The sequence below is a fragment of the Polyodon spathula genome, chromosome 1 (assembly GCF_017654505.1).
Source record: "Polyodon spathula isolate WHYD16114869_AA chromosome 1, ASM1765450v1, whole genome shotgun sequence".
NCBI lineage: Eukaryota > Metazoa > Chordata > Actinopteri > Acipenseriformes > Polyodontidae > Polyodon > Polyodon spathula.
Window position 1 is genome coordinate 51,987,376 of NC_054534.1, and position 27,722 is coordinate 52,015,097.

Consider the following 27,722-nt stretch of genomic DNA (forward strand, 5'->3'; position numbering starts at 1 on the left):
GCAACACTCGTTGGTAAGCAGCACAATACCCACTGCTTAATTACATCTATTTGAGCCTTATTAAAATCAAAGCAGCTAGGAGATTGGATTTTCATCCACAGAGATATCTATCACTGAAGGTGCTGTCAGGGGGGTTTCTAACAGAGGCTCAACAGAAGATTCAAGATGCTGTGTGATATGCTTGTCAATTACACTGACCCGAAAAAAATTGTAAAGTCTATCTGTGATGTGGTATTTTTTAAAAAGAAAGCCACTTAAAGCCAGTCTGGCAGGCTGGCGAGCGGATAGAGGCCCAGAGACAGTCTGTAGTTCAAAAAAATAATTATTTTATTATAAATACACAAAAATAAAAGTGCACAAGGGCAAAATTAAGGGATTTAAACACAAAAAAACAGTACAAAAAACAAACTTACAAAAAAATAAAGGTTTCCAGGCTGGGCAATGCCTTCACTGGAAGTAGAATTCACACACCACAAACACCAACCTGCTTCCTCAGCTCCCTCCTCCCAAATGAGAAGCAGAGGCCTCCTTTTATGTCAGGTGGCTGGGCGCTGATTGATCGTTAATTAAGTTAATCATTTAATCAACTAATCAACCCCAGCTACCTGAACATAATAAACCCAGGCAGGTAGGGGAAATTAACCCCACCCCTGCCAATTTAAAAAGGGCAGAGCTTTGCTCTGCCACAGCCAGATTTTAAAAAAAAGCCAGACTGATGTTACCCTTGTGACCTATCCAATAAGAGGCAGCATGTACTCAATAGAACAGGGGTAGGTAACTCTTGTCCTGGAGGGACATTCCACTCCATGTATTAAACAGCAACAACTTGGTATGAGTATTACATACCACAGTTATGTTCTTTCTAGGTTCACTTAGTAAACCAGAATGTTACCATGTAGGAGGTATTCCTGGTAGACTGATTAATCACTGGCAACAAGACTAATTAAATCAAATATAACATGACTATGGTGCAACAAATGTACAAGTATCAAACCAATGGAGAGTTTGTTCACTGCAGCGAGAACTACACAATTAAAAACTCTTAGAACCTGAATTATTACCTTATATGGAGAGTACACCTCAGACCCCTAACAGTCTATGTTATATAAACCAAACCCAAAAAGAACACAGGGCTCTCAAACTCAAAACCCACAGATGCATCTCCTTGACTGAAGAAAACCACAAAGCAAACCTCAACTGCAGATGCTATACAGGTGAGAGACATAGGACTGTGGGGAGTAAAGCAGACAGACCACGTCAGGATGAGGCATATCTCTGCTGTGTATCAAAGAGGACTGTTTGGACAAAAAACTGTTCGGACTGCTGGATTGGAAAGAATCCAAAAGACTATGTTAGGACACACTTGTGGTTGAAGAATTAAAAAAAAAAAGAGGAAAACATGTAAATACTGTGTTGATCCCATTGGATGAATCATCGCGGAAAGGACTTCATAGAAAAATTCAACAAGTAAACTTGCTGTTGGTAGACAAGTATATTTCAAGTATAGATTGAAGGTTTTATATTATATATAGCACATGTTTAACAGATAATAGATTGAAGGTTTTATATTATATAGAGTACATTCTTAAACCCTTTGCAGCCTCCGTCGGCTATGTTTGATTCCTCCAGTGTTTGTTGGGTAGCTGCCATCGGGAATGTTCGATTGTGTGCCGTTTCCCTTTTTTACGCTGTGTAATCATGGCAATCCATCATCAAAAAGCACCAAATTTATCACGGAGACAGTCAAGCCCTTTGAGGAGCAGACAGAATTGTCTCTGTCTACCTACATGACTTCACTGAAAGGCAATTTGAAAATTTGAAAATGATGATTTGGTCAGTCAGAAGACCATACAGCAGAGCAAGTGAGGAGCGTCTAGTTATCGCAGAGGGATTTTTCCGGCAAGCAACATCATCTATTTTTCTATTTTGGATTTTAATGAGAATCAAAAAAACATCAAATACATCTAAAAATGTAAGTAATTAATTTTACACTGAACAAAAATATAAACGCAACAATTTCAAAGATTTTACCGAGTTACAGCTCATATAATGAAATCAGTCAATTGAAATAAATTCATTAGGCCCTAATCTATGGATTTCACATGACTGGGAATACAGATATGCATCTGTTGGACACATCTCCTTCACATAGAGTTGATCAGGCTGTTGATTGTGGCCTGTGGAATGTTGTCCCCCACTCCTCTTCAATGGCTGTGTGAACTTGCTGGATATTGGCGGGAACTAAAACACGCTGTTGTACGCGTCGATCAAGAGCATCCCAAACATGCTCAGTGGGTGGCATGTCTGGTGAGTATGCAGGCCATGGAAGAACTGGGACATTTTCAGCTTCCAAGAATTGTGTACAGATCCTGGCAACAGGGCCATGCATTATCATGCAGAAACATGAGGTGATGGCAGCGGATGAATAGCATGACAATGGGCCTCAGGATCTCGTCACAGTATCTCAGTGCATTCAAATTGCCATTGATAAAATACAATTGTGTTCGTTGTCCGTAGCTTACGCCTCCCCATACCATAACCCCACTGCCACCATGGGGCACTCTGTTCACAACGTTGACATCAGCAAACCGCTCGCCCACATGACGCTATACACGCTGTCTGCCGTCTGCCCGGTGCAGTTGAAATTGGGATTCATTCATGAACAGCACACTTCTCCAGCGTGCCAGTGGCTATCGAAGGTGAGCACTTGCCCACTGAAGTCGGTTACAATGCCGAACTGCAGTCAGGTCAAGACCCTGGTGAGGACGATGAGCACGCATATGAGCTTCCCTGAGACGGTTTCTGACAGTTTGTGCAGAAATTCTTCGGTTGTGCAAACCCACAGTTTCATTAGCTGTCTGAGTGGCTGGTCTCAGACGATCCCGCAGGTGAAGAAGCCGGATGTGGAGGTCCTGGGCTGGCGAGGTTACACGTGGTCTGCGGTTGTGAGGCAGGTTGGATGTACTGCCAAATTCTCTAAAACGACACTGGAGGCGGCTTATGGTAGAGAAATGAACATTCAATTCTCTGGCAACAGCTCTGGTGGACATTCCTGCAGTCAGCAAGCCAATTGCATGCTCCCTCAAAACTTGAGACATCTGTGGCATTGTATTTTGTGACAACACTGCACATTTTAGAGTGGTCTTTTATTGTCCCCAGCACAAGGTGCACCCGTGTAATGATCATGCTGTTTAATCAGCTTCTTGATATGCCACACCTGTCAGGTGGATGGACTATCCTGGCAGAGGAGAAATGCTCACTAACAGGGATGTAAACAAATTTGTGCATTATATTCATATTCAAATATATTCAAATGTGTTTTATATTCATATTCTACCCCAGGGCTTTTCAAATTCGGTCCTGGGGACCCCCTGTGGCTGCTGGTTTTCGTTCCAAAGTAACTTGAACTGCAACTGTTTAAGAGCTGGAAACAAGTAAAAAGGTCTAATTAAGCAAAATGTAGGATATACTGCAAATAGATAGTGAGAACTTCCACCAGATTGAGAATGGTTGATACGACTATCTGTCAGTATAAAGAGTGACAGCACTTTAGATCAAAGCAGTGACAATGGAACCATTTTTATTATGGAGATGGTGAAAGCCATTGAACAAAACTGTAACCCTTGTAAATGACGGCAGCCATGCATTCGGTTGCTATTCTGTTAAATGTTAATAAAACTATGTCAGCATCAAACCTGCTTATCTATTTAAGTAAATAAATATTTAGGTCACACACTCCTTCCTACAATGTTTCACATAAAATGTTTAGAGCAAACAAATAGAAAAGTAGCGTTTACTGTTCTGATCCACTTAAATACTGCAATTTAGAAATGTAAACACAGGTTGACAGTTGTATTTTATTTACAGTGATCACTGTAGACAAGCCGTCAGAAGGCTCCAAAGGACTTGCACTCAGGTGCCATGCTTCTTGCGAACTGTTTCATGAAGGACATCTAGCGTGTCCAGAATGTCTGTGTACCTGTGTTAGAAGCTTGTATAGTACGGTGATTGAAAATGCCCCAAAAAAGAATATCTGATTTTTTTTTTAAATTCTCAGTGGCACCACATTCTAAAATCAGCCCATCACCAATGCTGCTAACTATAGGGGTGCTGCTTTGTTATTAACGTTGGAATGGGGTCCCCGAGGGGCTCATCCAGTTAAAGCGCTGCCACTTGGCCGGCACCAGTTCGCATCTGGGCTGTGCAAAGAGGCCGAACTTTGCTGGGGACTCTGAAGGGTGTGTCACATTGGCTCTGACGCTCCTGGGGTGGGGGATGGGAAAGTGGCAGGGACTCCTTCCCCTCATCACGCAGTACAATGCATTGTACTGGCCAGACATTCAGAGTGGATAAAAAGCAGGGCTGATCTCTGTTTTCCGGGATCAGTAGCCCGTCCACCTCTGCTTGTCAAAAGCGATTCTGGCTGTTTTAACAGTGTACACAAACAGATAATAATAATAATAATAATAATAATAATAATAATAATAATAATAATAATAATAATAATAATAATAATATATCATGTTTGTTTGTTTTATGCTGTCCATGAAGTTAAACACGCAGTCAACGAATGACACAATCAGCTCAAGCTCCAAAAGCAAGAATTTCCCCTTTTTGTCTTTACAGCTGGTCTTGGTTTGCATTTATGTTTTGCTTCATTATTTTCCGCTGTTTTGAGACAAGTTTCGATTTTGATTGTATTTATACAGCATTGCTAAGTTAACACATTTGAACTAGAACCATTTTTTTGGCACATTACACCGCTAAGATGGTAATTGCTTATTAATTTAACGCGTCCAAGAACCGCAGAAAATGATGCATCAAATGTGATCCTCTGGCTGATAAAAAGGAGGATCACTTTAGAAAATATTTTTTAACGGATTAACAGATGGAAAAATTCTGCGGATTTTTCCAGATCAGTGAAGTGCTTCCATACAAGTTTCATGGGGATGAATCATAAACTTGAACAAAGTTCTGTGTCTGCGAAAGTTCACACAACAAGGCTTGAATGACATTAACAGATCAGAAGTAAACACCACAAGCTGTTACAGATCTAGATTGTTGCTAGTATCCTCTAACATGCATGAATCTTGAAACATTCGTAACATCTCAAAGTGAGTCAGTCTGCCAGTCTCACTATCAATTTGGATTCAAATGCAAACACTGCCTGCTGTAGAGATAAGACTGTGTTTCCTTGCCCTTGAAGTTTAACATTAAGTTGATTGAAATGGCCTGTAATGTCCACAAGAAGAAGCCATAGTCACAGTCTGAAAATTCAGGATGTGTAACATCTGTCATTTTTTAGAATGTCTTTACTTCTTTTAAGCAGGCTGCAAAGCAAGCCAACATTTTGCCATGGGACAGCCAATGTACAATGGGTGTTGTTTTATCTTTAAATTGTGAGAGGGGAACTATATATAATCAATGTGCCAGAGAACTAACTCTAAAATTCCAGGGAACTACAGTACACCCTCGCTAAAACGAACCTGTTGGGGTCCAAGCCTTTTATTTGTTATATTAAGGGGTTTGGTATAGTGAAAGAGCAATCAAAATAAACGATAAACTGTTGGAGTAAGTTAACAAGATGAGACTGAATAAAAGTAGAACTACATGTACGTGCTTTTTTCATGTATGCAATATTCCGCCTTTGCTTTATCCAATTCTAAAGAATTAAAACGCACTACAAAAAAGCACACATCTCATATTAAAGCTGAATTATTAAAAATCAATCTGACATGAATCATTTAAAAGTGCACCAAATCGTAATACAACATGCAAGAGTTTTTTATTCCAAATCAACCCAACATGAAAAGTTAAGATATAGGTGTTTTTTTTTTTTTTTTTTTTTTTTTTTTAATACACTTTGCTTTGACATATGGTTGCTGAACAAGCCAAAAAACAAGTGATTTTTGACAACCCACATTCACAACAGAGATACACCTGCGTTACTACTTTATTGAAATGATAAATATTGTTTACCAGCTTTGTTGCACATTAAATGATTTTAGTTTCGGAGGAAGTTACAGAGAGTGCATTTCTTATTAAGACAGGGAGTTGTGCAATATCACAGACATCCGTTGACTCATCCAAAGAAAACAAAAAATATGTAGCAGAACGTTAGGTTATTACCCTAACCCTGGTTCCCTGAAAAAGAATGACAAGCAAGCAATGACAAGAAGAGCCCTCTCTGACCGTCAATCACTGAGCATACTGTATGTAAAAAAGCTGAAGTGGGATGTCCTCACAGTAGCATATCACCATTTTCTTTCGAAATCAGAGGTCAGCTGGGGACAGGACCTCGAAGGGTAATGGTTGTCATTCTTTTTCAGGGAACAAGGGTCATAGTAATAACCTAACGTTCCCTTTCAATGGAATGGCAACCATTACCAAATGGGAAGCTGTGCCAAAGCTGTCGTGGCTCCAGATTACCGACAGTACAGCCTCATGGCGATAGCCTCAGAGCCCACATGATGCCTAAAGGCATGCCGCCTGCAACACTCTAGAGCCCAGAGAGGGTCTCGTTCGGTTTGCAACATCGTAGGCGGTAGAAACGCGCAAATGTCTGACTACCTGTCCATGTAGCAGAATTGCATAACTCATCTAAGGAGGCGCCATGAAGGAAAGCCCACAAAGTTACCTGGCCCCTGGTAGAATGGACCGTAATGTTCCCCGGTAACGGGGAGTCCGTCTGTTCATACACCAAGCATATCGCATCTGTCACCCAGTGCACTAGACGTTGCTACAATAGGGCCTGACCTCTAGAGTGGGACCCGTAGCAGACAAACAGCTGGTTGGACCGTCTCCAGGACGGCGTCCTATCCAAATAACAGCGCAGAGCCCAAACTGGGCATAGTGTATGTTGTCTACGGTCCACTTACTCATCTGGCAGATGTAATGGCTATTAAAAATGCCACCTTCAAGGAAACAGGGCGCAGTTCTGCTGACGCCATGGGTTTGAATGGGGGACCCATAAGGACCCACAATACCAGTTCGAGATCCCACTTGGGGACCATACTTTTCATGGGAGGAAGAAGCCTCCAAGCCCCTTTAAGAAATTGCACTGCCAGGAATTGTGCCCCAGGGGAAACCGAGTCACTCTTGTCAAGGCACACTGATATTGCTGCAAGGTATACCTTCAAAGTGGACGCTCATTTTCCTGCGTCAAACAGGTGTTGTAAGAAGATTAATATTGTCTTGGAAAACTTTCCATTTGTATGAGTACTAGGCTCTAGTGCTCAGCGCCCTAGCAGACTATAGTGTTTCTACTACTGCATCTGGCAAACCTCATCTGAATAGACGGCTCCGTTCAACGGCCAGACCCAGAATTGGAACTGGGCTGGGTTCGGGTGCCATAATAGCCCCTCCGCTTGGCTCAGGAGGTCCTTACGCAGCGGGAGCTGCCACGGTTAATCAGACAACATGTCAGAGAGGAGAGCAAACCAGGGGCACCTTGGCCATCTTGGTGCAACCAGCAGAACCTGTGCTCTCTCCACACTGATCCTCTCTAGTGTCAGGGGCAATAATGGTAGCGGAGGGAATGCATAGAAGAGCCGCTGTGGCCAGTTGTGGGCTAGCGCGTCTACTCCCAGTGGGCCCCCGTCTCTCTTCATGGAGAACCATAGGGGGCAATGAGTGGACTCGGCTGTACAAAGAGGTTGACCCGTGCAATACGGAACCTCTCCCAAATCTGTTGCACCACTTGGGGATGCAGTCTCCATTCCAAACTGTCTATATTTTGACCTGTAGGAAAGCATCCTCTCTGAATAGGGAGAGTGTGGCTTCCAACGACCGAATCCTGTCTTCCAACAGTGAGGCAAGCATGCTCACAGAGTCCAATTTTATCCCCAGGAACACTGTGGAGTGAGAAAGTATGAAGTTGCTCTTCTGATGATGTATAGAGAGCCTTAGCTTCGTCACATGATCTATGACCTGTTTTGTGTGCACCTCGGCGCGTGTTTTTTGAACGCGTGCAAACTAGTCAATCATCCTGATAGTTCAGGATCCGAATACCCTGCAGCCTGAGTGGAGCCAGTGCTGCATCCATGCACTTTGAAAAAGTGTGGGGCGCCAGCGAGAGGCCAAATGGAAGCACACAGAATTCGTATGCATTGCCTTGAAAGGTGAAGCGTAGATACTTTCTGTGTGCGGGACGGATCGGGACATGGAAGTAAAGGCATCTTGCAGGTCAATCGATGTGAACCAGTCGCCTGGCTGGATGGCCTGGAGGATACACTGTGCGGTCAACATGTTGAACTTCCTCTGTTTGAGGAACATGTTGAGGACCCTGAGGTCCATAATTGGTCTGAAACCGACGTCCCTCTTGGGCACCAGGAAGTACCTGGAGTAAAAGCCGCCGAGGGCATCGCTTGGGTTTACCAAGCACAGCGTTCTTCTGTTGGAAGATTGGTGATCTCCTGTTGAAGGAGTAGTCTGTGAAGGCCATCTTGGGCTCTGGCATAGGCTGCAAGGTGCGAAAATTTGGACGCAACCTCCGTGGCCTTGTGGGACCTCTCAATGGTAACCCCAAACGTTTGCCTCGGTGTAATGGGGGCATCCAATAACACCACCTTCTTGGTCTCTATCACCTTGGCCTGAGTTAGCCACAGGTGTCTTCGGGGGACTACCAGCACGGTTAGAGACTTGCCTGATGCCTGACCAAACTCCCCCATTAGGTCAATCATCGCCCTTGTCATCGTCAATAGCTCTCCACTGCCCTCTTCTGCAGCCTCTCGGCCATCTGTGTCTGGTACAAGACCAGTATGGACACAGCATTGGTCGCTCTGGTTGACAGTGCCGCTGACGCATACACCTTTTTTAGCATTGTGTCTGTTGTCTTGGTGGTCTGTGTGCCGGAGAGAGAGATCGGGACTGGGGTGATTGGGGCTGCCCGCTGGTATGGGGCAATCTGCCCTGAGATTTTAACAGGGTCTCCAGCATGGTCTGCTGAATCCTAACTGTCTCCTCCAGCTCCTGGAAACTCCACTCAGCCGAGCTATGGCGTTTCTGTGGTATCTCCTGGGTGACTGCCTCCTCCTGGGGAACATCCCCTTGAGCGGTGTCATCTGGGCAGCGACCATCTTGCCTCCATGGACAGATGTCTGCACCTCTGCACCGGTGGCGGAAAGGGTGACGGTGATCCAGAAGTGTCCCTGGTCACCGTGGCAGGCGGGGTTCTTGGGGACCTTTGGGTGGGGCCCTGAACCACTGATCTCATTCTCCCCTGCTCTGGGGAGAGAGACTCTGCTGGGGAGACAGCTGCACTCCTGCGCTTAGTTCTTCTTGAGAACTTGCGGCAGGGAGAGCAGACCAACTCGCCTGCCAGTGCCCTGGATGTGCGGTCTGGCCCTAGACATCTGGCACAGGTTGAATGCTCATCATGTTTGGGGAGCTTTGCCCGACACAGTGGTCGCACTGGTGGAAGCCAGTGGAGGACTCAGTGGCGCGCACTGACATGGCGGGGGACGACAGTGCCGAGCGACACGTCGGTGCCGAGTGGCGGCAATTAATCGCCGTCTGTGTCGGTGTAGAGGGTGCACCGAATGGTGTCAGTCGCTTAGGAAAGCCCAAGGCATGGGAGAGGCACGTACGCCCGAGCTGCAAGTAGCTGAGGCCGAGTAAATCGGCGTAGGGGACTACACAAGGCAGTGGAACAGAGAGTAATGGCCGCTTGCCAATCTCAAAAAGAGAGGTCGAAACCAGCTCTAGTCAGTAAACTGATGCGAGAATAAGGCAGGAGCACTCTTAACTAACGCTCGAAAGCATAATATTACCATGTACCAAAATAATTTGAAGGTTTAAAAACCAATAAATCAGCCAAATTCAAACAAAGAAAGCATGAGGCAATCTGTGACCTGTCTCAGTGAAGTGAGAGAGAAAATGGCGATATGCTACTGTGAGGATGTCCCTCTTCAGCAGGACGTGGGAAGGACTTCTCACAGCAGGGCCCTGATAGGGCAGCTTTTTTATATATGCTCAGTGATTGATGTTCAGAGAGGACTCTTCCCGTTCGGTAATGGTTGTCATTCATTGAACGAGAACATATTTTCTATTTGTTGCTTGTCAACCTGATACGCCATTTTCCCAGCTCGATCGTGAACTGTTTTTGCAGATAAAGGCATATCTTGTATTTTGTCTTTGTTGAGGAATTCCTTAAGCATACAGCTCTTCACATATTCACCACCAGTAAACGGCTTATCTTTGCAAACGATGTCTAAAGAACCTTTAAACTTTCACCTTTAGTCAACCATGCCAGTTGTTTACTTTGCCCGTACTTTCATGTTTCTTTGCAGCTCATCGCAGGGCTTTTTCGGCCCCTCAACCTTCTTGTTTTATTTTATACTGCACATCACAAACAACAATATACAAAACAATTAAAAACAAAGCATTAATATAGTACTGTTATCATATACACACGTATTGCACAATAACAAAAAGCAAATTAAATATCTACTTGCTGAAGCGGTTTTTATTTAAGCCAACGAGGTGTTCACGTGTGGCAGCAATGCACTACCAAAAGTCACAAGGCAGCGACGTCAGCTCCCTAGCAATAGGCATCCTATATTGGGATGCAGCGGGTTTGTGCATTTTAGAAAGGAGAGGAAGACTCATGAAATGAACTGGAGACTGAAGTTGATGAGAAGCAATTACCCTCCTCTGTACAAATTAAAATGGTGTGCAGCTTTTTAAACGAAACATTTGAAAAAGCAGGTTGCATAGAGGATTTATACTGGACCCTGACACAGCCAATAAAGTGAGGGCGAGGTTGTAAAGTATTTATTTGTTAGCCTATATGTTTTTCTATTGATCTCTCGCTATATCGCGGCCCTCGATATATGGCGGATTTATTTTGGACCCCGACACCCACGATATATAAAGTGGGTGGTGTGTAAAAGAAATAACCTTTCCTGGAAATTGCAGTAGTCCCTCCCTAATGCTGAAAAAAAAAATACGTCTGTTATACTGACACCAAAGAAAGGACAAAAATAAACAGAACAGATACAAGTAGCCCACTAAATAGCATAAATTAACGGAGGGCATAATAATATATTTCTGTAAAGCGTGTGCAGTATATGTAAGGTACTGTATAGTGTCATTACAGCACCATAATCTATTTTGTGTTGATTGTGTACTAAGTAGGCTACGATAAAATCGTATTATTTTCAGAAAACCTGTATGTCTCCTGACATGTACAGTGCACAAGGGACTACTGTACTACACACATGTTTAGTGAAAAATTACATTTCGATAGAAATAGATTCCAGTTTTACCCATTCCCATCCACCAGCTCACCCTGTGTCATGATTGAGCTTCTGGAAATGTTGTAGCATTATCACACAGTGTTTTGGCTCACTCAATGAAAGAAAGGTTTCAACTTGAACAATCATCTATTCGTCTATGACTCACCTTGCGAATACCTCTACCAAGGTCCTCTCCATAGTTTGTCCCCAGAATTTCAAAATGGATGTTCGGATTCACTCCGTTGTCATTTAATTCTAGAAAGCTTGTTAAACCACTGACTCCACCCTGTAGAAAAAAAACAAACAAAAAAAAATTAAGGTCCCTCCTTTGGTTTGTAAATTTGTTTGTACAGCCATAACTACAAACACAGAATCACATATTGTTAAACCATATCAACTATGTAATAACTCAATAATGTCTACCTGCATAGGCGACGCGTATAGAGGCTTGGGGAGGCTAAGCCTCTCGAAAATAATTTGCCAAAACCATCACAAGAAATTGTTCTGACCAACACAAAAAATATTTGTGAGAGAAGAAGATTGATATTTTTTTCCCGCAAGTGCGCAAAGCAGGTGTAACAAACATATTTTTCGTTTTCCTACTGCGTAACCGCCAGACCGCTAGGCAGCTGGGATATCAAAATCAACACTGTAGTACAGATACAGGATTTAGGTACATTTCAATGTCAAAGTCATGTTTTCCCACCGATCTGAGCCCCCATACCGCTGCAGAAGGCAGCCGACAAAAACTCTTACTCCTTCTCGCTCATTTCCATGCCTGGAACATACTCTTTACAATTTCTACATTTATTCGAATTGCTGTTATACAAACAGCTTGATCCGAATCTTATTTTACAGAATATTTTCGTAGCATACTATCTGTTTTAATGCACCTCCGTTTTGTTAGAAGATAACTGTGGCGGTTGCATTTCAATGTCATTCGAGGAAACAATGCTTGGCTGGTTTAACGTCCATTCTTCCGGCCGATCTGAGTCCCGTATAAATATTAAAAAGTTTACGGTAAGTGTAGTTATTTATTTATTTATTTATTTTGCAATTATACCTTATGAAATGCGTTGAATGCCCCTTGATTATAAGTACGATAGTAAGTGCATGTTTAGAAGCTTAATAGTCTGTATTAATAATTGATTTAAATTAGTGTGAAGTGATGGAAATGGTGTTTGAAATTTGTAGGTACTGTAGGACTGAAGAGCAGGTTAATGATTTAAAGGTTTTAAAAAACAGTGCAGATTGTTATCCTAACCAGACTCATGCGCCGCCAATGTCTACCTGATAATGGTTTCTTATATTTAGTTTTATAAAAGTATTGTTTTTACAATCTGCAAAAAGGTCTGCATTGATGGCTGTAGATTTCTGTTTTTAATCTCCAGCAGCAAATTATTATAACATTTTTAAGGTTATCTTCTTATGGCCGTTTCTTAAGCAAATTAAATTTGTATTTTGGTTTATAAACGACTCTTTAATAGTGCAGGTTCATTCGTTATTGATATCAACGCACTCGTTATTCCCAATTGTACGAACTATTTAACTTCCCTAAAATATCACTGGTTGTGATTCATCTATAAACTCCTAGATTATAACAGACCAATGTTTATGTGTTCATAAGGCTAAGATCTCATGTTTGAAAGTTATACCTGTTATAGTCAAACAATAAAACTAGCTCTGCCATATGGAAGCTAATACCTGTGTAAGGCTTATGGAAGCAACTGTAATCATTTTACATTTTATCCTAAGCCATGTTATTAATGATACTTGACAACAGTGAATAAATTCAATTAAGATTGCATTTTATTAAGATTGCATTATTCAAGTATTAGCACTCAAAGATTATTAGTAACACAGAAATGCAGTTATTGCAATTATACCTCTAGGCATGACATAATGGTGATCTAGCTTTTAATACAGTTACAAAATAGCTGATCAAACTATCTGTAAACCAGAGGCCAGTCTTTCAGGACACGAGTAAAGGATGTCATTGTGAGTCTCCTGAATAGCCCAGTGAATGTCTCTACTTCTGAGAGTATTTATGTGCTACAGCTATTATAACAGATATTATGCCAAGTCATCCTTCTACTTAAACCTTTGTTCACTCTGCCACAAACACAACCTTTATTCTGTCCACTGCCACGTATACAATCTTGATAAAACCAGTTTTAGCCAGACCAGTGACTTGTGATTGGGAACCTTCATAGCCCTTATTTCAAACATTACAATTAACCCTTCAACTGGAATAGCAAGTTCAGGCCAGTTAAATGCACCTTCAGTGCTTTTAAGTCATTATATTACCTTTTTTTTATATTCAATGGTATTTCATTTATACGGATGATTTTCATGCCCAAACATTTATGCTATATCTCGTGCAACGCACTGCCTCACTGGTTCTCAGCGTCACTTGTACAGTTTTCCCGATACCGCATATAATCGTGTTTCTCAAAGCACTTCTGACACATGAATGCACTGATGACACTGTTTTAAGGGGTCAGCCAGTAAGACTCAAGAGAACACACTTTTTTCAAACGTTAGTACGTGGACATTGTTGTCATTGCTATGTTCAAACTGCTGTTTTTTTAGTTCTTAAGTGCATGGAGAAACGCTATCATTCCTGCTGACAAAATAGACAAGTACTGAATTTTTAAAAACAACAAAGTTAGAAAAATGAAGAGAAGCAACCAGAAATCTATCACAGATCTTTTGTAAACAATTGTAGGATGGAAAATAAGTCATTGGTATTGGTTACACTATGTTTGAAATATATGCCTACATCAGTGTTCTTCACTAATTTTCAGAGGGGGGCACACTTTCACCGATAAGAGATCAGTGTGAGGGCCGGCACACCGCCTTTTTCACATTTGTGTATTGTCGGGGGCTGCACGTCAGGGGGCGCACTAAAGTCCACCAGGGGCCGCCAGTGGCCCGCGGGCCTTGCAATGAAGAACACTGGTCTACACCTTTAAATTGTTATCATTTTGCTCTGTACACCTTGTCATACCGTGAACTGGTTATAACACAATCAGGGTTTCTGTGTACAGTGCCTTGCAAAAGTGTTCAGACCTTTCCTATGGTGTCCCATTTTGTGAAATTACAAAATGAAGCATATACATTTTTTTAAACTTAATATTTTATTAGAACATAAGAACATAAGAAAGTTTACAAACGAGAGGAGGCCATTCGGCCCATCTTGCTCGTTTGGTTGTTAGTAGCTTATTGATCCCAAAATCTCATCAAGCAGCTTCTTGAAGGATCCCAGGGTGTCAGCTTCAACAACATTACTGGGGAGTTGATTCCAGACCCTCACAATTCTCTGTGTAAAAAAGTGTCTCCTATTTTCTGTTCTGAATGCCCCTTTTTCTAAACTCCATTTGTGACCCCTGGTCCTTGTTTCTTTTTTCAGGCTGAAAAAGTCCCTTGCGTCGACACTGTCAATACCTTTTAGAATTTTGAATGCTTGAATTAGGTCGCCACGTAGTCTTCTTTGTTCAAGACTGAACAGATTCAATTCTTTTAGCCTGTCTGCATATGACATGCCTTTTAAGCCCGGAATAATTCTGGTCGCTCTTCTTTGCACTCTTTCTAGAGCAGCAATATCTTTTTTATAGCGAGGTGACCAGAACTGCACACAATATTCAAGATGAGGTCTTACAAGTGCATTGTACAGTTTTAACATTACTTCCCTTGATTTAAATTCAACACTTTTCACAATGTATCCGAGCATCTTGTTAGCCTTTTTTATAGCTTCCCCACATTGCCTAGATGAAGACATTTCTGAGTCAACAAAAACTCCTAGGTCTTTTTCATAGATTCCTTCTTCAATTTCAGTATCTCCCATATGATATTTATAATGTACATTTTTATTTCCTGCGTGCAGTACCTTACACTTTTCTCTATTAAATGTCATTTGCCATGTATCTGCCCAGTTCTGAATCTTGTCTAGATCATTATGAATGACCTTTGCTGCTGCAACAGTGTTTGCCACTCCTCCTACTTTTGTGTCGTCTGCAAATTTAACAAGTTTGCTTACTATACCAGAATCTAAATCATTAATGTAGATTAGGAATAGCAGAGGACCTGATACTGATCCCTGTGGTACACCGCTGGTTACCACACTCCATTCTGAGGTTTTTCCTCTAATCAGTACTTTCTGTTTTCTACATGTTAACCACTCCCTAATCCATGTACATGTGTTTCCTTGAATCCCAACTGCGTTCAGTTTGAGAATTAATCTTTTGTGCGGGACTTTGTCAAAAGCTTTCTGGAAATCTAAATAAACCATGTCATATGCTTTGCAATTATCCATTATCGATGTTGCATCCTCAAAAAAATCAAGCAAGTTAGTTAGGCACGATCTCCCTTTCCTAAAACCATGTTGACTGTCTTTCAAACTTGATGCTCAAACTGAAGACTTCTAAGGATAAGTTACAGTAAATGTCAGCAAAAACTGAAGAGAAAAAACTGAAATATGTTGATTGCATAAGTTTTCAGACCCATCAACTCAATCTTTGGTGGAAGCACCTTTGGCAGCAATTACAGCCGCAAGGCTTTTGGGGTAAGTCTCTACCAACTTTGCAATTTGTGCCCATTCTTCTTGGCAGATTTACTCAAGCTCTCTTTTTGCTGTTTTCAAGTCTTTCCACAGAGTCTCAGTAGGATTCAAGTCAGGACTTTGACTGGGCCACTCGAGGACATTCACTTTCTTATTCTTATGTGTTGACTGGGATATGTGCCGTGTTGGATCTGTGCAAAACGTAACGCTTGGCATTTAGAGCAAAAAGTTCCAATTTGGTCTCGTCTGACCACAATATCTTTTGCCATATTTTTGCAGGATCACTCAGGTGCTTTGTTGCAAACTCCATGTGGGCTTTTTTTTAGTAATGGCTTCCTTCTTGCTACCCTGCCATACAGGCTACTTTTGGGAAGTGTTCTGGATATTGTTGACTGATGCACATTTTCTCCTATCTCAGCCATTGAACTCTGTAGCTTTTTCAAAGTTGCTGTTGGCCTCACAGTGGCATCCCTCATCAGTTTCCTCCTTGCCCGGCTGCTCAATTTGGAGGGACGACCTGATCTAGGCAGTGTCTGGGTGGTACAATGCACCTTCCATTTCTTGATGATTGAGTAGACTGTGCTAGATATTTTTTTGTACTCTTCTCCTGATCTGTGCTTTTCAATGACTTTATCCCTGACTTGCTTTGAAATCATGAAAACCACTAATATTGCACACATACAGAGGCCATTCAACTAAATGTGTGGCTCATTAAGGTCATTTTGTGCACCTGAATTAGTTTAGGTTTGCCACAGCAAAGGGTTTGAATACTTAAGCAATCATTACTTTCCCATTTTTATTTCATATTGCTTCTTTATTTTTGTTTTTGCTTTGAATGTATGGAGTAGGTAGTGTATATAACACATATTAATTCCTACTTCATGACTGTAAGCTTTAAAGCAACAAAATGTAAAAACTGTGAGTCTGAATACTTTTGCAAGGCACTGATACTGATCTGTTGAACAATAACAACAAAACTTTAATAAACAGAATAATGTATTAGTTACAACCTCTATAACAAGAATACAAGCACATTGTGATTATTTTCCACACTATTATGGAAACACTATTAATGACATCTATGTGACGTGTTGTTTAAAATGAGCAAGATACAACTTTGAGATTGTGTTGACTTTTTGAGCTGTAATGTTCTTGTTTGAAAAGTGCCATTGCCTTTGATGTATAAATAGAGTGCTGTGCAATTATTCTCATGAATAAATATCTACATGAAAACCAAGGCACACTGATAGCATCAGGGAGAATGTTTATGGTCTGGTACCGTTGTTGGCTAATTGTTGAACAGTCTACTCTAAGGACACAACTATCTTTAAAATACCATACTGTTCTGTGTCCTGTGCTATACCATGCCATTCTTTTGAAAGATAATTCACATTCTATTCTCATTGTTAAAGAAGCCAAAAAATACCAGTAAATCTTACTTAATATGAAAACAAAAATAATAATAATAATAATAATAATAATAATAATAATAATAATAATAATAATAATAATAATCCAGGACTATCGTACATACACCCGCTGTTGTGGACACTGGATTTGTACCCGCAACACTCACAGTAAGAGATATTTTAGGTATTTAAGAATAACAGGTTTGACGATCTGTTAAGGCTGTACGTTTTTCCAAAAATGACGCACATTGCAAGATTGTAGATGTCGTAATTCCGACTTTATGTTGGAGTATGAAGTGTGTAATGTAAGTTTTGTGCTCTAAAGCAGGGTGTAACATGTATAAAAATTTTTAAAATTTATGACAATTCATTAAACGTTAAATTTAAGCAAGTATTGAATATTGAATTTAAGCATCAAATAATAAATACTAGCATTAAATATTAAATTCATATATCAAATCTTTTAACATCAAATAATATATTTCTGTGCCTTTTATCCATTCGGTGTGCACTTTGTCATTTGATGTGCTTTTTATCCATTCGATGCATGCACTTACAAACAGTCAATCAATCCCATCCACCCCACCCATTCCCTCCCCTCCCCTTCCACATCAGGGAGATCGGTATTCCTCCTTGTTACCTATTAACCTGTTCAGCCAATAAGAGGCTTTGATTTTCAAACTGAAATACGGTAGCTGTCTTCTGCCGTCTGTAGAAATTACTGTATGTAAAAAGTTGCCTATTAAATAATGTTATTAAGCCTTACAGTTTTTTTTACAAAGGTTTTTATTTTACTAGGTTCACAAGGCTGAAGCTGCTAGGCCTGACGTAGCGGCCCAGCTACAGGGCTACTCTCGAGAAAAGGGCTGAAGAACAGCGAGGAGGTGGTGTTGTGAGTAAAATACATGAAGTCATTATTAACCCTGCAATCTTAAGGAAAGATGAAGACAGCTACTTAAATTTTGGTTTTATTTGTAGTGGAAGTGGGGATATATCACATACGACTGCTGACGAATTGATAATGCTGTGTGCCATTAACCGTGGGCCAACAAACTGGCAAAAATACCAATGTTAAATGACACTGTCAAATGATGGAACGCTTTTATGTTAGAAAACAGTTTTGCAGTGCATTGATCAGTTGTGTGCCAATGATTTGGCTCGAATACCCAGACATTTCTTAAATGCCACATTTACTTGCCTAAGTATGGTATGTGTGGAATAAGGGAATAAAGGAAGACTTTTTCTTTTGCAAGGAGCTCAAGACAACAACAAAGTCAGACAACATTTTCAAACTGTTAGATGATTTTATGACTTCAGCAGAAATCAGCTGGACTAATTGCACTGGGGTCTGCACTGATGGATCTGCAGCAATCACCGGAGAGCATTCTGGTGTTGTGCAAAAATAAAAGCCGTTGCACCTCGCGCTATTTGGACACATTGCTTTTTACACCAAGAGGCGCTGGCTGCGTCAGATACTGAACCAGGTCTTCACAGTTTTCTGAACACAGCGGTAACACTCGATAACACTCCTCAAGGAAGAGTTACGTACTTTCTTAGCTGACAAGAAACCGAAACTTGCCAAAGTGCTGAAAGATGATGTGTGGGTGGAAAAACTGGGTCACCTCAGACATATTCAGTGAAATGAATAAGCTGAATAAAACTATGCAAGGATGGAGCGCTAATTTTATTGCCAGCGTGAAAGAATTGATGCATTCAAAAGGAAACTACACTCTGGAAAGTCTGTGTCTGTGGGGGGGCTGCTGATATGCTTGAGCTCTGACATTCTTTCATTCAGGAATGAAACATTGACTTTAACGTAATCAGACTACAGATGGCAGTGCATCTGTCTGGTCTACTCAACAAATTTAATACTTTCCTGAACTCACGAAGGAACAAGCTGCTACACACCTGTGGGCTACAAACCCAATTAGTGAGAATATTGAAGCTAAACTGCCACCCTCTGTCCCATCAAAGCTGTTAGAAGAGCTAACTGACATTTCATCAGACAGCTCCCTCAGAACCAAGCTCAGTAAAATGCCATTGGAGACATTTTGGTGTGGCTGCTCCAATGAATACTATACTGCTTCTTCTGCAGCACTGAAAGTGTTGGTTCAAAAAGCTACTGTGAAACCGGATTTTTAGGCCATGACATCAATTAAAACAAAGTACCAAGCCAGGATGAACATTGACCATGATGTGTGTGTGCTTGGTGAAGATACCTCCACATCTTCACATTGAGCAAATAAAATAAAACTAACTAACTATATATATATATATATATATATATATATATATATATATATATATATATATATATATATATTATATAAGAATATCAGAAAAGTGGGGAACCTGATATTCTGTCTTTGAAACTGACAGCTATATTCAATCATTATCCATTTTACAGCTGTATTGTATAGGAACTAGGCCATAAAAGCCTGTAGTTGCCATTGGCCTTGGTAGCTCTCTGATCAGTTTCCTTCTTGCTCATCCAGCTTGGACGGCCTGATCTATGTAGGGTCTTGGTGGTGCCATACACCTTCCACTTCTTAATAATTGTCTTGACCATGCGCCAAGGGCTATTCAAGGCCTTTGATATCTTTTTTATAACCATCTCTGATCTGTGCCTTTCAACAACTTTGTCCCGGAGTTCTTTTGAAAGCTCCCTGGTGCTCATGGTTGAAATGCACTACCCAACAGAGGGAACCTACATTAACTGCTGAATTTATCCTGAAATCATGTGAATCACTACAATTTAACACAAGTGGAGGCAACTTAACTTGGTGTGTGATTTTGAAGGTGATTGGTTACACCTGAGTTAATTTAGGATTGCTATTACAAGGGGGGTGGACACTTATCCAAGCAAGCTATTTCAGTTTTTATTTTTATTTAATTTTCTAAAAATGTATAGAATATTTTTTTCACTTGGAAGTTGTAGAGTAGGATGTGTAGATAAATGAATATATATATATATATATATATATATATATATATATATATATATATATATATATATATATATATATATATATATAAATGCATTTTAATTCCAGGCTATAAGGCAACAAAAGGTGAAAATTTTGAAAGGGGGTGTAGACTTTCTATAGGCACTGTGTGTGTGTGTGTGTGTGTCTATATATATATATATATATATATATATATATATATATATATATATATATATATATATATATATATATATACACACACACACACACACACACACACACACACACACACACTTACAGTGTTTGCTCCAGGACTTACAAAAAGATAGTCATAATAAAATGAAAACAGAAAAAAAAGGTTCTGTACACTAGCATGATACAACAAAACACACAAGCCTTGCAGTGTGTGATGGATACAGTTATACAAGTTACTGTATTATAACGGAAAAAATATATATTTACTTTTGGATAAAAATACTCCCTCAAAAAGGTTTCTAGTTGTTGAAAACATCGACATCATTTTATTGTAATTACTAATTAATTAAAATAAACGAAGCCTCCGTGCTAGCCTCAATCACTCCGAAATGACAGGAATATTCCTTGATAACAAGTGGCAATTATGTAATTTATTGATAATACAATTACAGAAAAGCATGCAAAGAAAAGTTTACTATCCACGCATCTCTGCAGCTGACCTTATTATGAAAACATGTTATTGGCATTTAATTCTTGATGACTAAATGATCAAGATGATGCAAATTAAAAAATCATAATAAAACGCTTACCTAGTATCAGTGTGATGGATGTCCCTGCTTGTTACCACACAAATCACTGATGATGGCAGGGAAACTTAAGAGAGCTTAAGGTATTTCTGACGGTATTTCGTATTGATCGACCTTTTCACTGGCCTGAAAGCTAAAAACTCTTACTCTCACACCAGACGTAATGGCTTGTAAAATTAGACCGCATGGCAATACTTCGGTTTCTGACTGACCATACATTGTGTATTTTGAAATGAACCATTAGTACTTAAGTTACAATAAATATTAATCGGGTCATTGAAAAAATAAATATCGATTTGCAGGCACAAACGCACACAGGAAATAAAATGGAGTTAAAGACTAAGCTTTTAGGCTTTTAAAAAAAAAAAAAATTATATATATATATATATATCCCAAAGACAGACTCTGGTAACCGCCTGTGACGGGGGACTGCCCCGTCTATATGAATGTGTTTGGAACTGGCAGGGAGGGGGTTAAATTCCTTCCTGCCAGGAAAACCTGTGAGAATGGGGCTGGAGCTCTAATTGAATAATTAGTAATTATTGATTAATTGGGCTCCAGCCACAGGGGATAAAAGCCAGGGGAGAGGCCCTGGCTGGGAGAGTGTGTTTTCTGTTTGGGAGTTTGCTTTGTGTTGGAGAGTTTTTCTTTTTTGTTTAGAAGAAAGGAGTGTCTTGTTTTAAAAGACTTGGATCCTGACCATTTACTTTGTAAGTTCACTTATTATTTCTGTTTGAACCTCTTTTCTGTTGGCCCTTGTGCCTATTTATTTGATTATTTTTGTTTAATAAAGAACTTTATTTTGGACTTTACATTGTCTCTGAGCCTCAGCCCTCTGTCATCCCGTCACACCGCCCAACTGTTTATACAACATTTAAACAGGGATTATTTCATGTGTGCACTGAACGCTCTGTCACAGCACATCAGTCTGGTGTATGTGATTAAATGTTGATTACAAGACATTATAAAATGGTTTGTATAAATTAAGTGTTGTGATTGGCTGAACAAGATCACATGACTGCTGTAATAATTGTCTTACCGCATGGCTATGACATCATAGACCGACTTACTTACCTATCTATTAATATTATTACGCCTTAATAGTAACAATTATCTAAACAGTGTTTCTGTAGGTAAATGAGCATGTAATATACTGTATATGCAGCAGCTGCATCTACTTATTAAACTAAATAGCGCCTTATAAAACTGACTAGTGAGTATGCAATATTTAAACTCGACACAACAGATACATCTCACCACTACCCTATAATTTTAGAAACATATTTAAGACAAAATTAAAATCTCTGCTGACGCAACCGTTGGGCTTTTAAACAAGGTCGTGTTCGGCATAGAATTCTGTTGTGCTCACCGTGGACGGGAAGGACTGCAGCACTGCACAAACTGACACGGAAGTCATTTAGTCCACTGTGGAAGGGTTGTGGGTAATTCACTGACCAGGATACATACAGGTGTACTTGAAAACACCACACAGGTGCCCAGTTTTATTTTAAGGGTGCCTTATTTCTTTTTAGCCCGCAGATGGCGCTGTGGGTCCGTGGTCTGATTTACCAACGATGGTAAACAGAACCACGGGCATACCAAGCGAGGGTACACAATACCGGTGCCCTTGCAGGTGCTTCGAAACAATAATTCAAAACAGAAGGCACAAAGAAAGAGGGAAAATAAAACAGTAACAAAACTATAAAGAAAAGGTGCTGCACTCTACAGCAATATTCCGGTCGCCGCTGCCCATGCGACCTGGATCACCGCCCTACGCTGCCAGCTAACTAGCCTGCTCAGCTATACTTTTAAGGAGTCTGCCCAAGGGTTCCCCACCCTCACTGTCTCGCTCTGAACCTCCGTTCCGTTCTCTCCGACTGGTTCTCGGTCGTGGACCAGCGCTTCCGCACTCTCGGCGCGTTTAAAAGGGCAGACCTGAGGAAACAGCAGAGCATTTTTTTATAGGGCTAGCAATCTACCAAGACTCGCCTCTCAGCCATTCAGAGAGGGGGAAAGTCCACACACCCACTTTCCTACCTCCCCGTGTCACTGCCATGACTCACAGGCGGTTGTTGGACGACTGCCGCCCTCTTCCTGCAGTACTGTGAACACACCAGCAGAGTCAGCACAGATCTCCCCCTGCTACATATCCTTCCCCTCAGAATGACACCACCGGTTCATTCGAAAATCCTACACCCCTATGCCTTCCCGAGAGAAAAAGTCTGCGTTTTGATGCAGCTTTCCTGCTCGGTGGACTACCCTGAAGGCATAGGGCTGCAAGGCCAAGTACCACCGTGTGATTCTGGCGTTGCTATCTTTCATCCGGTGAAGCCATGCTAAGGGGGCATGATCTGTAACCAGGGTGAAGTGTCGCCCCAGTAGTACCGGAGTGACTCGACTGTCCATTTTACTGCGAGATACTCCTTCTCGATGGTGCTATAATTTTTCTCGCGGGGAAGGAGCTTCCTGTTGATGTACAGGACCGGGTGCTCACTTCCCCGAACCTCCTGAGACAACACTGCCCCGAGACCTGTCTCTGACGCATCCGTCTGCAGGGTGAACCTCTTACCAAAATCCGGGCTGCATAGCACTGGCTTACTACACAGCCTCCGCTTCAAGGCGAGAAAATCCCTCTGGCATGACTCCGTCCACTGAACCGTATTTGGGGCAGCCTTCCGGGTGAGGTCTGTCAAGGGAGCAGCGAGCGTAGCGAAGCTTGGGATGAACTTTCTATAATAGCCCGCTAGTCCCAAGAAAGAGCGCACCTGGGTTTGGTTGTAGGAACCGGCCAGTCAGCCAAGGCTTTCACCTTAGCAACCAGCGTTCTGATCTGGCCTCCCCCTACTCGATACCCCAAATACTCCGACTCACTCTTCCCAATGGCACACTTCTTTAGGTTAGCAGTGAGCCCCGCCTCCCGCAAGAATTACGCAGATGACTCGGCCAATCCTCACTGTGGATAACCAGGTCATCTATGTAAGCAGCGGCGTACTGCTGATGGGGCATCAAGATGCGATCCATCATCCGCTGGAAAGTGGCGGGTGCTCCGTGCAACCCAAAGGGCATGAAATTGGTACAACCCGAAGGGAGTCGAGGGTATCTGCCAGTACCCCTTCGCTATCCAGTGTCATCATAAAATGAGCTGTGCCTAGACGCTCCAGCAACTCATCTACCCGGGGCATCGGATAAGCGTCAAATTTCGATTTCTCATTGATTCGTCTAAAATCAATGCAAAATCGAGTTGACTCGTCTGGCTTATCGACTAAAACGATCGGACTGTTCCAGTCACATTGGGACTCTTCTATTACCCCCAGTATTAGCATTTCGTCAATTTCCGCTTTTATTACCTGTCTTTTACGCTCAGGTATATGGTATGGCCTCTGGCAAACTACAGCCCCCGGCTCAATATCAATGTGATGATGGGCTACTCGAGTCTGCCCTGGGATGGAAGAGAACACGTCAGGAAACTCCGCCACCAGACCGTGAGCCTGACATTTCTGCGTTGGTGTCAGATTCTCAGCAATCTGTACCGATCCTTTTCTTGCCAACACAGAAAGATCAGGTCCGTGACGTCATCTGCATGCGCCACTAACAACGCCTCTGGTTGCAACCAAGGCTTTAAGAGGTTGATATGATAAATGTGTTTCTCTCTCCGTCGCTCCGGCTGGCAGATCTCATAGTCCACCTTCCCAACCTGGCGTGTAACCTCAAAGGGTCCTTGCTACTTAGCCAAGAGTTTCGACTCAGAACTGGGTAATAATAGAAGTACCTTATCCCCTGGCTGAAATGTGCGCAACCGGACTCCTCGGTTATACTGGGTCTCCTGTCTGTACTGTGCCTGCTGCAAATTGTCATGCGCCCATTTCCCAACAGACTCAAAACGTTTGCGCAGGTGCAACACATACCGGAAGGTATTGGTCGAATTGTCCTGCTGCTCCTCCCACATCTCTCTGACCAGATCGAGCACGCCCCGGGGTCTCTGCCCATACAACAGCTCGAATGGTGAAAACCCTGTAGAAGCCTGGGGTACCTCTCTGATCACAAAGAGAAGGGGAGGAATCAGCTGGTCCCAGTAACGCACATCATGACGAATAAACCTGCGCAACATGTTCTTAAGGGTCTTATTAAAGCGTTCCACCAAACTGTCGGTCTGAGGATGAAACACTGAGGTCCTAATGGTCTTAATTCCCAAAAGCTTACATGTTGTTATCAGACATAGATCGGAAGGGAATTGTCTCTGGATAACGCGTAGCGTAATCCAGAATGACAAGTAGGTGGGTGTATCCTGCCGCGCTCCTTTCTAGTGGCCCAACTATGTCCATCCCAATACGCTGAAATGTAGCTTCCACTAGGGGCAATGGCACCAGTGGGGCTCGTGGAACGGCTCTAGGGCTGGCCTTTTGACATTCCCCACAATGCTTACAAAACCGCTTAACATCGCCATCCAGCCCCAGCCAGAAGAACCGTGACACAAGCCTTGCTTTAATTTTATCCCTTCCCAAATGACCAGACAGGGGAATAGCGTGAGCCAGCTACAACAAATCCTCTTTAAAGGGCTGAGGAATGAGAAACTGATGACGCACTTCACCGGTCTGGGGTAATTTATCAACACGGTATAGTAGGTCTCGATCAATTTCAAAGTGGGGGTACGTGGCGGCGTGTCTGGGCTCGACCACCCGACCATTAACCACCGCTGCTTGGTCAAAGAGCCTGCCCAGCACGTCGTCATGCCCTTGCTCGAGTTGGAAGTCACAGGAGTGAGCTAAGAAATCAGCTCCCATGGATTCCACACCAGTCAGGTCGGTCCCGAGCAGAGGCAGCCGAGCCAGACCCCTGCGCTGGCTCCGCGACCTCCTCCCTGGACTCTTCACCAACTGCGCCCACCTGAAACTTCTCCGACTCCCTCCATTGCCAGCCCTCATTCTTAGCGATCCGGCGCTCCCGTTTAGTTTTACAGGGTCTAAATTTACGGCAAAACCATTCTGGATCGTGAAAGGGAAAGATCTCTCCAATTACTCCTCTTTCTTAGCCAATAAAGAGGACGGGGCTGTCAGGGCAGCCAACCAATCTTTAAACTGCTCACAGTCCCGTCCCAGAACTACTGGCAATCGAGGACATAATCCTATCTGCACCTGCGTCACCTGCTGGCCAATAGTCATACACACATTGATCTTGGGATAAGAGCGGACATCCCCATGAATACATTTAATATGCACCCGTCCCAATATGCGTTTATGCCCTGGTGAGATTAGGCTTTCCTGTACTAGAGACTGACCACACCCTGAGTCCAGTAGAGCCTGGGTTTTTGTACCATCCACTGTCACAGGAATAACAAAACCCGGGTGCTGAAGTGACTGAGGTAATTGAACACGCCGACCTGGTCAGCTGAGGTCACACTCCATCACGGAGCAGTCCAGGGCGAGGTGGCCCACCTCCCTGCACGTCCAACACCTCGGTGGGCTGGTTTCTCTCCCCAAAGTTTTGGCAAAAGGGGGAAATACTGGAGCCATAAAAGGGACTCGCCGATAAGGCATCCGTGCGAGACCATGGTCCGATAATGCAGCAGCCCGTGGGTATCCCCACCCTGCCCCAGTTCCCGGGCCGGGAGCTCCCGCCGACACCCCCCGACCAAATCCTGGACTACCCCTTCCCCCCAGTCCCTTCGCCCTCTCCAGGGCCAGTTGAGGGGACGATCCAGTAGCCGCACTCCCCGCGGGCAGTTTCACAGGCGTTGGCTCTGCTGCCTGGTACTGCTCAGCGAGTTCGACCGCCCGGTCCAGCGTATCTGGTGCCTGTCGCTGGACCCACAGCCCAGGTCCCGGGGCTAGACACTCCAGGAAGCGCTCCACCACGATCATCTCCACCACCCTGGCTTTGGTGTTCAGATCCGGGTTCAACCAACCCAGGGCGTAATCCTTCAGACGGTGGGCAATGGCTCGTGGGTGCTCCCCTGCTGCAAACTGCTCCTCCCGGAATTTCTTCCGATACCCCACCAGTGTGGCCCCCACGCGATTAAGGATGACGGTTTTCAGCGTGGGGTAATCCATCATTCGATCCGGGGACAGTGTTCTCACAGCTGCTTGCGCCTCTCCCGTGAGCTGAGGCAGCAGGTAGCTAGCCCACTGTGCTGGATCCCACCCGGCCGAGGTCGCCATGGCCTCAAACACCTCTAAGTAGGCGTCGGGTTGATCCTCGGCCGTCGTTTTTGTGGGCCATTGTAACTGGGGGTCTGGAGCTGCTGGTCTAGCCGCCCCCTGCACTGCTGCGGTGAGCGTCTGGCGCAGGAGGTCCATCATCGCAGCAAACTGTAGCATCCATTGCCCGTCTGCTCCTTCTGTGGATGCACTGCTTGGGGCAATGCCAGTGAATCCCACTGCTGACACCACGTGTGGAAGGGGTGTGGGTAATTCACTGACCAGGAGACAGACAAGTGTACTTGAAAACACCACACGGGTTCCCAGTTTTATTTTGAAGGGTGCCTTATTTCTTTTTAGCCCGCAGATGGCGCTGTGGGTCCGTGGTCTGATTTACCAACGACGGTAAAGAGAACCACGGGCATACCAAGCAAGGGTACACAATACCGGCGCTCTTGCAGGTACTTCGAAACAATAATTCAAAACAGAAGGCACAAAGAAACAGGGAAAATAAAACAGTAACAAAACTATAAAGAAAAGGTGCTGCACTCTGCAGCAATATCCCAGTCGCCGCTGCCCGTGCGATCTGGATCACCGTCCTACGCTGCCGGCTAACTAGCCTGCTCAGCTATACTTTTAAGCGGTCTGCCC

The 27,722-nt window shown here is 42.9% G+C and overlaps 1 protein-coding gene across 1 annotated transcript in view; it reads right to left on the reverse strand.

Annotated features, from left to right (window-relative positions):
- Window positions 1-27,722, reverse strand: part of LOC121319581 (glutamate receptor ionotropic, delta-2-like) — a 603,766-nt gene that overhangs the window by 170,816 nt on the left and 405,228 nt on the right. Inside the window, exon 8 of the mRNA XM_041257164.1 lies at window positions 11,404-11,523. Within this exon, the coding sequence (XP_041113098.1) occupies window positions 11,404-11,523 (120 nt within the window). The remainder of the gene's footprint in view (window positions 1-11,403; window positions 11,524-27,722) is intronic.